The following is a 12,955-nucleotide window of genomic DNA, read 5'->3' on the forward strand; positions in this document are numbered from 1 at the left end:
ATAAAAAAATGTACAGAAAATGCATGATATTTAACCAACAGCTATTTTTGTATCAGAAATAAGGTGTTATATACATACAGATAACAATAATAAAACATTTAGTACTATTTCTCCTTGTGTTTCATGGTCTTCTTCATCTGGTTTCAGTTGAAAACCTGTCCTCAATGGGCAAGAATCGCCATCAGCTCACTCGAAGGCTTCGCTTGTGAAGATGATAACAAGGTGAGTAATCTTGAGGAACTTGCTGAGAGCAACACTGCTTGAACCATGCCACAGTGAACCATATCAACTTGTAGATCAACAGAAACACCTTCCACATGACTACAGTCCACAGGGTTTACAACCTCAAAGGTATCTTCTCTAAACCATTATGCGAATTTACATCCCATGTGTTTCACGTCATAACTTGGAGAAGGAGCATCAGAATCGGTAAAACTTGGACACCATTTTATTCTTTGTGATGTCAGCATTCCATACATTTTAATTTCAAGTCCGTGTGACCTTCCATATACAGGTTATCAATCAATCAATATCAGTAGCCACTATAGTGGCTTATGCGAATGTGGTGCATGCGTTTTGTAAAGTTTTATGTGGCTTTAAGGGTTAAGCAAAAAGGCCTAGGGTGTGCACATAATTCTATCATAGTAACTGTCACATGCAAATTTAATTTTTTGTAGTAAAATTTCTGTTACTATAATGTTCTTTAAGTTTTAAAAACCAGCTCTTTGTATCTTTCACACTTCCTTCCCTCCCGTCTCTCATTTATTGTAGAACCTGGGGAACATTTGAAATGAAGGAGTGAATGGGTACCTTAGCTACATTAGCAATTGTTTCAGTGGATATATTTTTCATTGCAGAATAAGAATACTCAGATTAGAATGAAGGGTACTCACGAAGGTGAAAAAGTACACAAAAAGAAATTCATCACTAAACACACACCAGATATATCTTGTGGTGCTGCTGCTGAAGGAAATTCTCAAGAAAAGAAGAGTAAAGGTTTAGAAAAAAACTTCAGTCTGTTGTCCATCATAACATTATTTGTTATCTTAGTAGCCATCCTCTTTTGCATAGTGCAATCTGAAACCAAAAACGCTACCCGCGAACATATAGCACCAGTAATATTTGAAATGCACAACTTTACTGTGAAGATGGAGAATGAAACAGTGTGGTGGAGTGATCCTTTCTTTGCTTTCTGGAGAGGATATAAGATGTGTCTAATGGTCGATGTTAGTCGTTATGGTATGTCTATCTATTTGTACCTCATGAAGGGTCCATATGATGATGAATTAGAACAATCACATCACTGGCCATTAAGAGGAACATTTAAAGTAGTACTACTTGACCAATTAAATGATGACCATTACACTCAGTATATATCATTTGATGGCATTTCAAGTAACTACACTAACAGAGTAATGAAGCAGGGTAGGGCTCCTAATGGTTATGGAAATTTCCATTTCATATCTCACAAGACTATTCTTGATAGCAACTACCTCAAAAATAACAGTCTCTACTTCATGATCTTCTATCAGCCCAACAGTGCACTAAAACAAACTGCAAACATTCCTTATGAATATGTAGCACCAGTGACCTTTAAAATGTATGGTTTTACTACTGAAATGATGAAAAATGAAGAAGAATGGGAAAGTTGTCCATTCTTTGCATTCTGGAGAGGGCATAAGATGTTTCTTGATGTTTATGTTAAGGATTATGATGTTTGTAATGTTTGGGTGCCATTTGATTCTGAGGATGATGATGATGATGATGTTATTATTGAAATTTTTGATGGGGATCATATTGATGATTATTGTGGGCGTATGTGTTTTCATTTGCACCACATTGAGGGTCCATATGATGATGAGCTAAAACAGTCAGGTCACTGGCCAATAAGAGGAACATTTGAAGTAGAAGTAATTGACCAACTAAATGGTAACAATCACACTCACAATATATCATTTGATGGCATTATTAAAAGGGGAAGAAACAGGAATGGGATAGTAAGCACAGTCTGGGATGTAGAAGGAAGCTGCCAGTCTATAAAACACAAGGGTGCTGTTGTAGACTATGACAGCTTCTACTTCGTTATCTCCTATCAGTCCAACAGTGCTTAGTATATTATAGTGCTAACATGACTTCATCATTTTAGTGGTTTTTATATGCTGATCATTTGTATAATTTGTATAAGAGAATAATCACCATGACTATGATCCAAGGGGTCCGCAACGCAGCGAAATCGCGTACGAGATTCAGAATCTTTACGGATTCACCGGAGATTCAGGGATTCCGAGGGATTCAGCCGAGATTCACTAAGATTCCCCGGGATTCATGCAGATTCGGTGGGATTCACCCAAGATTCAGTGGGATTCACTCGAGATTCAGTGGGATTCACCCGAGATTCAGTTTATAATCAGTGAGATTCACCCTAGATTCAGTTTATATTCAGTGAGGTTCACCCGAGATTCGAGGATTCAATCAAATTTAGCCCGGCTAAAGCTCAGAGGTCGGCTTTCTAGCGACTAAATATTTCAGCTAGTGAATATCATAAGTTTGGCACTGTAGCTACGTAACTTTGGACAACACTGATCAAGAAGCATGGACTCAGTAGCTAGCTAGCTCTTCATACTGGCTCAGTGTGATGATTCCTTGTACCACAATTTAACTACTGAATGTCCAGCTTATATATATATATATTATTATTAGGCTGCCATTAGGCAATTTGCAGTTGTAGCTGCTCGTATTATACATATATGTACAACTGTAATATTTCTTGTAGCAGATGTATCATGTATATAAAATTAATATACCTCACCATTTTTAGTACATGCCATGGAAATGGCTAAGGTGGACTGAGACTCGGAATAAACCTATGCACTATATGCATCTATACACTGACATCAAGATCATGCATGACAAGTAATCATGCCGTGTGCACACTAACATAACATATTAACTATAAGGATTTCACTTTTCATTTACAGTTTTTACAAAACCATTTTTGTCCTTGTACAATATTGTTATCAGTGCCTATGCACTCAAAGTGAAACCATTCTTTACACGTCATTTGGCCACATCGCACCATTTCCTTTTTCTTGTCATTTGGTGACCTACAGTAACAGTACACTTCTATTTTCACAATCTTTGATTGAAGCACTCTTCTCTCCCTGATAGTCGGAAATAGGGCCATTAATTCTGTTAGTCTCAAGGCAAGTAAGTAAGTGTTCTCTCATCAAGCCTTGATTGTACACAATTGATGACGGATCTTGTCCATGGGCAATACTGGTAATATAAGCGGCTGCAAACAGTCCACAATCATTGTCTCCAGATTGTTTGTTAACATTAGCAATTCCAACAGTAAAATACTTGTTCTTGGTAAACACAAGTTGCGACAGCAGTAATTTTGTGTGCTCATGGAGCAAAGAGTACTTAGAATCATATAGAATAACATCAGCACTATCAGCATTTCCACTAGCTGATGCTACTACCCAATGATTACGGTTTACCAAAAGTATCTGCAACGATGTCAATCCTGTGGGCATTGGTGTCATTTTCTGTAAATCTTGTTTCAGGGTATCTTGCAAAGAATGAATATGAGGAAATTGGCACTTCAACAAGAATTGAACTGCGGTCATGACTGAACCATTCATCCAACTGGAATTATTTAGTAAACTGTGCTTGTCAATTTCATATAGTGTGATACCTCCAATTTTCAACCAAGCCTGTGATGGAATTTCAGATTCATCACCTGATTCTATTAGTATGGTCTCAGTCGAAGGTGATGATGTACTATGTTCACATGCTTCTTTGTCTTCACATGCTTGAAGTTCTTTGTCTTCAGTTGGTAAGTCCTCAGGAACAGTAGTTTGTTGTTCTGGTGTACCTTGTTCAGTGTAATCTTGTGCTTTAAATGGTATGGTCTCAGCCATTTGATGTCCTTTACCATCTACTTCAGCTGCTACTGTCTTTGCTGTAGATTGCATATTTGATGAAGCTTGCAAGGAATGGCTGCTTTGTAACTTTGGGCTTTGGTTGGTTGCAATTGCAATAGCTTTCAGTTTTTTAAAGCTCTTTGATTTAGATGTGTAAGGTTGGTTACGTCGTACCCTATAAAATCGATCACAAGAAACCCTTTCACTTTCCTGTATTAACCACACTGCAGTCGTCTTCTTAATGAAAATTGGGTTTCCATTATCTGCCTTAACTTCAACAAACAGAGAGAATTTTGTGGATTTCTCTGATTTTTTCTTTGTATTTTCAATTGGAGCATACATAGGAATTGTGGTGGATGGTATTCTTTTGAATGATAGTAATTTCTGCTTTAGTTCCAGTCTGTCTTTCACTTCATCTTCAACTAGCCCTTTAGCTGCAATTTCATTAATATCAGCAGTGACTTGAACTGGTTCCTCAGAACATACTTCCTGAATAACTGATGAAGTTACCTCATCAGAATCCTGTTTTCCTTCATCAGCATCTTCAGGGTCATTACCATCATTGTCGCTGTCTTCATCATCGTCATCAATATCATGAGCTACTTCTGGCACACTATCCCATTTTGATCTCTTTTTAAGCAGGTCTGCCATCCCTAGTTGCTCTATTGATGCTTTAGCAGCTTCTCTGGCTTTTTCTACCGCAGCAACTACCTTGTCATTGCTAACATCTGCTAAAGAATACTTTTTGAAAGAATTTTCACCACCTTTTGCTTGATGTTTTAGCACCCTGGGAAATATAATTCCACTATCCGTTTCAGATTCTAAGCTAAACTGTATTTGAAGTCGATGAAGTCTACGGAGTAAGCCAAGCATTCCGAAATTAATTATAGTAGAAAAAGTACTGCTCATACTTCTTACAGCACGAAACGTCCTCTCACAACATTGCGATCCTAAAAGCCATGGAACAAAGCATGCATCATCATTTGGAAAGTGATCACGCAATGTAACCAGGTAAGCAATGAGGGAGTGTGCATTGAGCTCCACACACATATATGCATTGCTTGTCACGAAGTTGTCCTTCAATGTAAAATAGCTATGTAAAAGAATCCATTGACGCCAATATCTCAGAAAAAATACAGGATACCATGCTTTCTCAATATGTGATGTAACATCTAGACTTTTATCCAGGTAGCTATGTATCACACACCCAATGAGTTCCACATAACACTTGGTTGCATTAGCATTTTTGATTTCATCTAGCAAATGAGCAGCACTAACTATATGCAGGACAGCATCATAGTTTTGTCTATCTTTGTGGTCAATGTCCTTTTCTCTAAGACCATGCTGATCTTTGCCCACAGATGCCTTTAACAAGTGCAAATGCCTACCAGTAGCTGTGTATTTTCCCATTGCCAAAGTCACTGATGGCTTAAGTAAACGAGCCTTAAGCTTGACTGCAATATGCACAGTGTCCTGAACAAAACAAGTGGTTTTAGGCAAACAGTGAAACCAAGAATACCATAATTTGGGAAAATTAAGACTAGTCATGGATGGGACTACTTGCTTTAAGGGCTCGTCATCATCGACCACTAGTGAGGCAGACACTCTCATTGCTTTCAACAATTTCGGGTCTCCATCAGCCCCGCAACTTACAACTACAATGTCTCTTTTCTTACACTCTGAAATAATGTAGTTCCACCTCAGAAGAACATCGTGAGCTGTAAATGTGTTGTCTGACCCAACACAAGACAGACAGAAAGGAGGAGCATTGTGAAAGAGCGGCTGAGCAATGTAAACATAGGCATACTTTGCAATTGTTGCTTGAGCAAACATACTCTCGATTGCATCAAATGAAGTAGCTAGAAAGGAATCAGTAATAGGTAAACCATTCTTATCAACGGGTAAAACAAAGCCCACACAGCGATCAGTTTCATTGTCATAGTCTATTCGTGCTATAACCCGTGTGGCATCTTCTCCAATGGAAACAATCTTTGGACTTTTGTACTGTTTCAGATGTTGAGCAAGCTCATCAAACCTGAACTGTCCTTCATCAAGAGTTTTGTAATGACCATGCACAAGGTTTTGAACTGTTCGTAATGATGGTAAGGCTTCTGGCATATTCTGATGGATATATTCAAAAGCCATGGGACCAGCATAAATAAATAATGCCATGCAAATTTTTTTCAAAATCTCTGGATGCCTTCATTGAGTGTTAGCCTTTCCCACATTCTTTTCTGCATTGACAACAATTTCCTTTAAAACGGTGGAACAAAATGAGTGACCTTTAGCTGCAGATTCCTTTTCATAAGCATTGCTACTTTGCAGCAGTGCAGAAAGCCTTTCATTTGTTTTAATGAGCTTTTCAATATTAGTCAGAAGTTCATAAAAATATGTGATTTTTGTTTGATTTGGGTCAGCTCCAGCTTTCTCAAGTAATCTTTGGTTTCGATAAGCACGTGACCACTTGGTTTGTGGATTACCTGGAGCTGGACTTTTAGTAATTGCCCCTCCTTCTACATTGAAGGAGGGGCAATCCGAAAAACCTGGTCGCTGTTTGAAACATGAGCACTTGCACAATCTAAGCTGGATTTAGAAGGATCGATACTTGTGGACTGTGCATGAGGATGACTTCCTGGACTATCGATGATTGTTCCATCAGTTGCATTGCTACTAAGATGCTGCTGTGGTACTTTGCCGCTGGCTAAGTATTGGTCTAACTTTAATTGATGTTGTGTAGATATTGTAGTGGTGGCACGTGTAGTATTTGTGGCACTATAACATTTTTTAACATGTCGGGTCCAGTTTGATATGATGTATGGTCCACACTTGTTTGAGGAATTTCTTTGGTGCAAAGTAATGGTCTTTTTACACACAAGACACATCACAGATACTGAAAAAGAATCTTCTGTTGAAACTATCAATTTGTAATGCTGATTTTCTGTCGACTGCTTTAGTGTTGGCTCAGTTTGCTGTTGTACCCACCTTGCTATAGTATCTCGAACTTGTTTTGATATTGAATCTAAACTGACTTCAACTTTCAGTCTTTTAGCCTTATCCTCACTTGTGCAATCCCGCTTTCTTTTATTAGTTGGCTTACTCGCTAGAGCTCTCACTTCATGAACAAAATGGCAGATTCTGTCTCGGTGCCCAGGGGGAAACTCAAATGGTGAGGACTGCATTGATGAGTTGGAAAAATACTCGGAATTACCACTAAACCTTCTTTCAATATATTGTTCAGTTTTGCTGATAGAGTTACCTGGATTGTCTGTTATGTCCATTTTTGCAATAGTATTCAATTCATCATATCCAGCTGCTTCTAAACATTTTACAATATATGCAGGGAGTCTCCTCTTCATCAGCAACAGCACGTTTTCAGAATCAGGTAAGCTGCACAAGTAACAATTAATATATTACATCATGGTTAATGAATGTATTAATTTATATGGCTGGGCCTCTCTAGCATGCTGTATTTACATACATCACTGATGCACAATTCAAAATTTGACAGGATTAGTATATATTATCAGGGGTGATTATAACAGTCAGCCATCCACTATTTACCAAGCAATTAGCAAGATTGCCACCCATTTTCTTGTTTGGTCTGACATTTGTCAGATCAAAGAAGGCTGGATGTAGGCTGTGGTTCTCACTTGCATTGTTACTGTAGTTGACATAATAACAGTGTACTGTTGCTAGGAGATTAAGAAGCCAGGTGGGTCCACTGTACACCATAGTGTAAACAGGAATTTTAGTTGGCGAATTGGCTGGCCTGCATGTCAGATCAACCATCAAGTTGATCTGACATTTGTCTGGTTATTTCTATAATCACCTCTGTATATATATATATATATATATATATATATGTATACATGTGCCATTGCTATCAACACTACACGTAACAGTGGATCCTCTACAGTATGTGACGGACACACTTGGGATGAGTTAATGTACAGCTATAAGAAGTTATCCCCTTTCAGAGGTAAAATTGCATTGGTAGAGGTTTGTGGGTACCTCAGAAACTGTCCTTTATAGAGAGGTTCAATGTACAGTGTGCTTTATTTGTAGGGTCCTTTAAGAGAGGCTCCACTGTATGCAACCTAAGGAGTGCATTAATAATCATTTACAGTAATTTTGTTGGCTTTGGTCTTATTCGCTGTTCATTAGTCATTAATCACAATGAAGCATATGACTACATAAACGCAAATCATACAACTCACTAATTGACCTGTGCACTAGTGATACAATAACGTGTAATTACATCATACATGCAATACTAAATACACCACAATAATTCACAATGTATGTAGCTAGTTGTGCGCATAATAATCTTTTGAGAGAAACTGTTAGCTTGACTGTTAGCTAGGTATTATTGAAAAAGCACAACATGGCATGCAATTCAGTCCTCAATTTAGTCTCAGCACTATTAAGCCTGTTGATTTTATTCAATGATTAGGCTTTTCACCTAGCTTGACAAAACCTCTTCAGGATGAAACGTGGATTTACAGCAAAGTTTTGTCGTCCATACGCGAAGTGGTTTGTTTTCTATGTACCTGTCATCATTTAGTCTGCCTTCCACACCTCGCTCCGAGTTTCCCTCGCATCTGTCCAAGTCCTGAGCCAAATCCACTGCAGCTTCAGACATCGAGCTCGCACTGATCGAATAACCAACTATTGTACAACACAGTCAACACCGGAGCTATTGCCAGCTATCACAACGTACCAGTGTTAGCAACAGACAAAGGTGAACTCTTGCGCGAGCCAAGTCAGTGCAATGACACCTCGAACGACACGAGGTAACACCTCCAGCTGATCGCGAATTTTTCCGTAGATCACGTGATCAATATCCGGGAAATTCCGGAAAATTTCGTGATAAGATTCAAAGATTCGCAAAGATTCAGGCACAAGGTGTACGAGATTCAGGTTGCGTTGCGGACCCCCCGCTATGATCAAAATGTTTGGTAAGGCCTGGGTCAAATTTACAGCCTTTTTACTAGATCAAAATACCCTAATAAAACAGTCAGCACAGTCAAGTAAGACTGTGTGCAATTACAACTTGTTTCTAGCTGAACTCTCTACATGGTGACTTGTTTCCCGCACATACAAGGTGATTTGTTTGTACAATAGCTGATCTCTCTATAGGGTAACTTGTTTCTAGCTGATATCTCTACAGGGTGACTTGTTTCCCACACATACAGGGTGATTTGTTTGTACAATAGCTAATCTCTGTATAGGATAACTTGTTTCTAGCTGATATCTCTACAGGGTGACTTGTTTCAATAGCTGATCTCTCTATAGGATAACTTGCTTCTAGCTGATATCTCTACAGGGTGACTTGTTTCCCACACATACAGGGTGATTTGTTTGTACAATAGTTGATCTCTCTATAGGATAATTTGTTTCTAGCTGATATCTCTACATGGTGACTTGTTTCCCACACATACAGGGTGATTTGTTTGTACAATAGTTGATCTCTCTATAGGGTAACTTGTTTCTAGCTGATATCTCTACATGATGACTTGTTTCCATTGCACTAGTTATATATAAATTGCAACAGGTAGATAGTTATATATACAGATAACACTTATATAAAATTAGTGGGTAAATCTAGATGAAATGCACCTCTACATGACTTTTAGAAGTATAGTATACATTTCAATCTCTGATGACAAAAATTAACTGCCCACCCTTGTGCAGACAATAATACTTTTGGAAAATAAACGACTTACCTGGCCTAGTATGTGCATGCGTGTGTAAGCAATTATCGGGATATACCTTATGTGAGCTATATACACAGAAGCACCATGTAGAAGGAAGTAAGTAATAAAGACACAAGTTACAGAACTGCACTGCCACAGTAGCTATAGATATACTTAACACTGTTGACTATAAACAAAAGGCACACTAAATGGAACAGTAAAACATTTAATGTAATAATTATTAACAATAATTTGGTAGGGTTTGCTGTTGTATACATTAATAAGTTGTTACTTCTGAGGGACAACCCCTTAACTTGAGATAATATATTTATATTATTTCCATTGTAGAAGGTGCCTTGTGGACATGTGCATGACCACATTCACCACAAGCTTGTCAATCTTTGTTAGTTTCTCAAATGAAACTAACATGATTTATGCACTTTCTTTAGTTTAATTGTTTCAGTTTCCTTCACAGATTATCCACAGTGAATGTGAAGTGTGTCGGTTGAGAGAATACATTTTTAAAAGGTATAGTATATAACAGCTCTGATAGTGTAAGATCCTTGTGGTTTGGGCACAAGACAGTGGCCAAGCAGTGGTATAGTATAGTCACCCCCTGACTGAGATGAGATGGTGAGGTTCTCCAAGATGTGATATGGCTCAAATGTGACCTCTACTGTAGCTTCAGTACCACTACTATCAGTTGATGCAAACATGATGTTATATGCTCCACATGAAAGTCAGTGTTATCCAACTGTAACAAAATGAAAATTGATCAACTAAAATTGTAATGCAACGTTTTTTTTTAAATTGATGTGACCAGATCTGCAAAAACAGGTTTATAGTCTTCCCAATTGTATGTCCCTGGCAATTTGTCAGCTTGAAATTTGGTCACTTTACACTCTTGACATAATATTTTTATAGCACTACTGGTTGCATTTTTAAAGTGGTAGGTTAAACACATGAGGAATTATGATTAGTCAAACTTGTAAATTTGGAAGGACTGCAATAAAATAAATTACATAAGACCCATTTTTGCAGATTCAGTCTCATATTCTGGATTGATATTACAGTGCATGGAACCCTCTACAATAGGCTCTATTCTGGATGCCTTGGGGCTATGCTGTACTAAAGTTTCACTATTAGAGTATAGGACAAGACAGGTGTTATGATTGGCAGTACAAAAGATTTACACTGGCAATAATCTTTATATCTTACAAATATATATTCAGTCCTGAACTTGCACATCTGTTATATGCTGTCACCAATAAATTATTGTTGTCATGAAATGTACTGTAGGAGGTGCTAGCCATGATTAAGGTGTAGCTCATATTGGTACAACCCCAACTCATTAGTAGTTAACACCAGATTGGCTGTAGTACCACCTACCTTCAGGGGTAGGTAGCTCAGGGTGGCTCCAGGAATTTGGTGACAGGCTTCCACATTTCCACACCTAAATCTTGGGAGTCTGGGGGAATGCTCCCCCAGGAACGAAATTTGGAATTGATTGATGTAAGCTGTTACACCTGTTTCTGCTGGCATAGCATCAGGAGCAGGTGAAAGAGTTAAGAGGTGGAGCTATGTGAAGTTTGAAGCATGCAACAGGCACATAGATGCCATCCTGGGGGCATGCCCCCCAGGAATAATTTCGGGTCTTAAATACTCTAAGATACAATTTTAGACTATTTTTGCTTAAAAAAACAAAATGTGACTGTTCTGTTATATAGGGTAATTGACTGCTGTATTAGAGTATTTTGATCCGAACTTTTGATACCTTTGCAAATCAATTGAATATACTTGACCAGTTTCTGGAAACCCTGATATCCTCCCCTGGGTAGCTACTGAGCTACTCAAACATCATGAAATTTATTGTGGGAGCTGAGAGTGAAGTGCCCAATAAAGTCTCTATTATGGTCGGTTTATTTTCTTCGTAGCTATATGTTAATATCTTGTGAGGTTATATATTGAGACAGGTATTGGCAGAGGGTTCAGTGGCAGATCCAGGATGGGGCATTTGCCCCCCCCCCCCCCCCCCCCCCCTTCAAGAAATTGCATACAAGATCGAGATACTCTAATAGAGCAGTCAATTACTCTAATAAAGCAGTCACAATGTTCATGAGGCAGTGTAGCTTACTTATGAAGCTATAAATAGGATTTTATTTTACATAACAGACGTGATATAGTTGGTAAGGATAACTAGCTATTACTGTCGTGACATTTTTTTTTTTTTTTTTTGGTCTTCGACTGGTTTTCAGCAAGTTCTTTTTGGTCTTCAACTGTTTTTCAGAAAGGTGCCCCCCTCTTTCCAAACTCTGGATCCGCCCCTGGGGTTGAACAGTTTGATTGCTTCTGACACAGTCTTTCGAACTGTTGTGGTCAAGTTTATGGTGGCTACTGTCCCAGGAGGTGTGGCTTTAAACAGGACATTGTAAAACACTCTGAGCATTACAAAATTTTATTTTTAACAAAAACAGCATTATATAAGATGATCAATATAATTATTGAGTTAATACCTTTGCACTGATGCTTCCTATATGTAGACACACTGTAAGTTAGTTATACCTCTGGTCCTAAGCTTTGGAACCATTTTTGGCAACTTTAATTTGATATGCTTGTTTTTGGAAAAGTATGGTTGTTAAAGTATTGCCAAAATTGGCAACAATCATTCAAATTAATTTGGCAACCCAAGATACAGACTACTTCAATTGTTGCAATAATTTAAGCAACCCTCATTAGTAGCCAATTGTGGCATCCTTTGACTTTGCCAATTTAGATATGTGCACACTTAGAATGCCATAGACCTTTTGAATATAGTTCTAGGGGTACCAGCCACACATGAACAGTGATCAGTACAATAGCCTTGGCAAGGCTTACACTACATTATTAAAGTATATATATATATAGAAAAAGAAAAAAAGGTTCAGATTAGGAGATCCCAGTCCAGGGAGGCTCTAGAGTTAAAAATTCTACATGATCAGGAGTCAGGACATGGCAATACGAGTAGCCTGGTCAAACAGTAGGGACTTGCCGATTATGCTCATAATTTTACCTATTATGCTATGCTGCACTGCTAAAAAAATCACCTATTATGCTTAAATTAATGCTCAATATTTACCTATTATGCTCGATTATGCTCAATGTTCATGCCTTAGTTCATATGCTTTGCTACTAGTTTAACACTGTATAGAAAGAAATAAATGAGTGACTGGAACACAAATAATAAATTGCTGCATATAGAGAAAAGATCGATATACTCTAATAGAACAGTCAGTTTGATGATTGTTCTATTAGAGTTACTGACTGCTCTATTAGAGTATATCGATCTATTTTGCA

At 38.0% G+C, this 12,955-nt stretch overlaps 1 protein-coding gene across 2 annotated transcripts in view; it reads left to right on the top strand.

Annotated features, from left to right (window-relative positions):
* LOC136264416 (uncharacterized) overlaps positions 1-2,199 on the top strand; it is a 28,215-nt gene extending 26,016 nt beyond the window's left edge. The window contains exons 2-3 of one of the 2 annotated variants that reach the window (XM_066059145.1): positions 858-996; positions 1,051-2,199. In XM_066059145.1, coding sequence (XP_065915217.1) covers positions 858-996; positions 1,051-2,111 — 1,200 coding nt within the window. In that variant the 3' untranslated portion in view covers positions 2,112-2,199. Of the gene's footprint in view, positions 1-857 lie in introns of both variants that reach the window. The other variant, XM_066059144.1, reaches the window with a different exon arrangement.
* The last annotated feature ends 10,756 nt before the right edge of the window (positions 2,200-12,955 follow it).

Source organism: Dysidea avara, chromosome 8 (genome assembly GCF_963678975.1).
Source record: "Dysidea avara chromosome 8, odDysAvar1.4, whole genome shotgun sequence".
Classification (NCBI taxonomy): Eukaryota; Metazoa; Porifera; class Demospongiae; order Dictyoceratida; family Dysideidae; genus Dysidea; species Dysidea avara.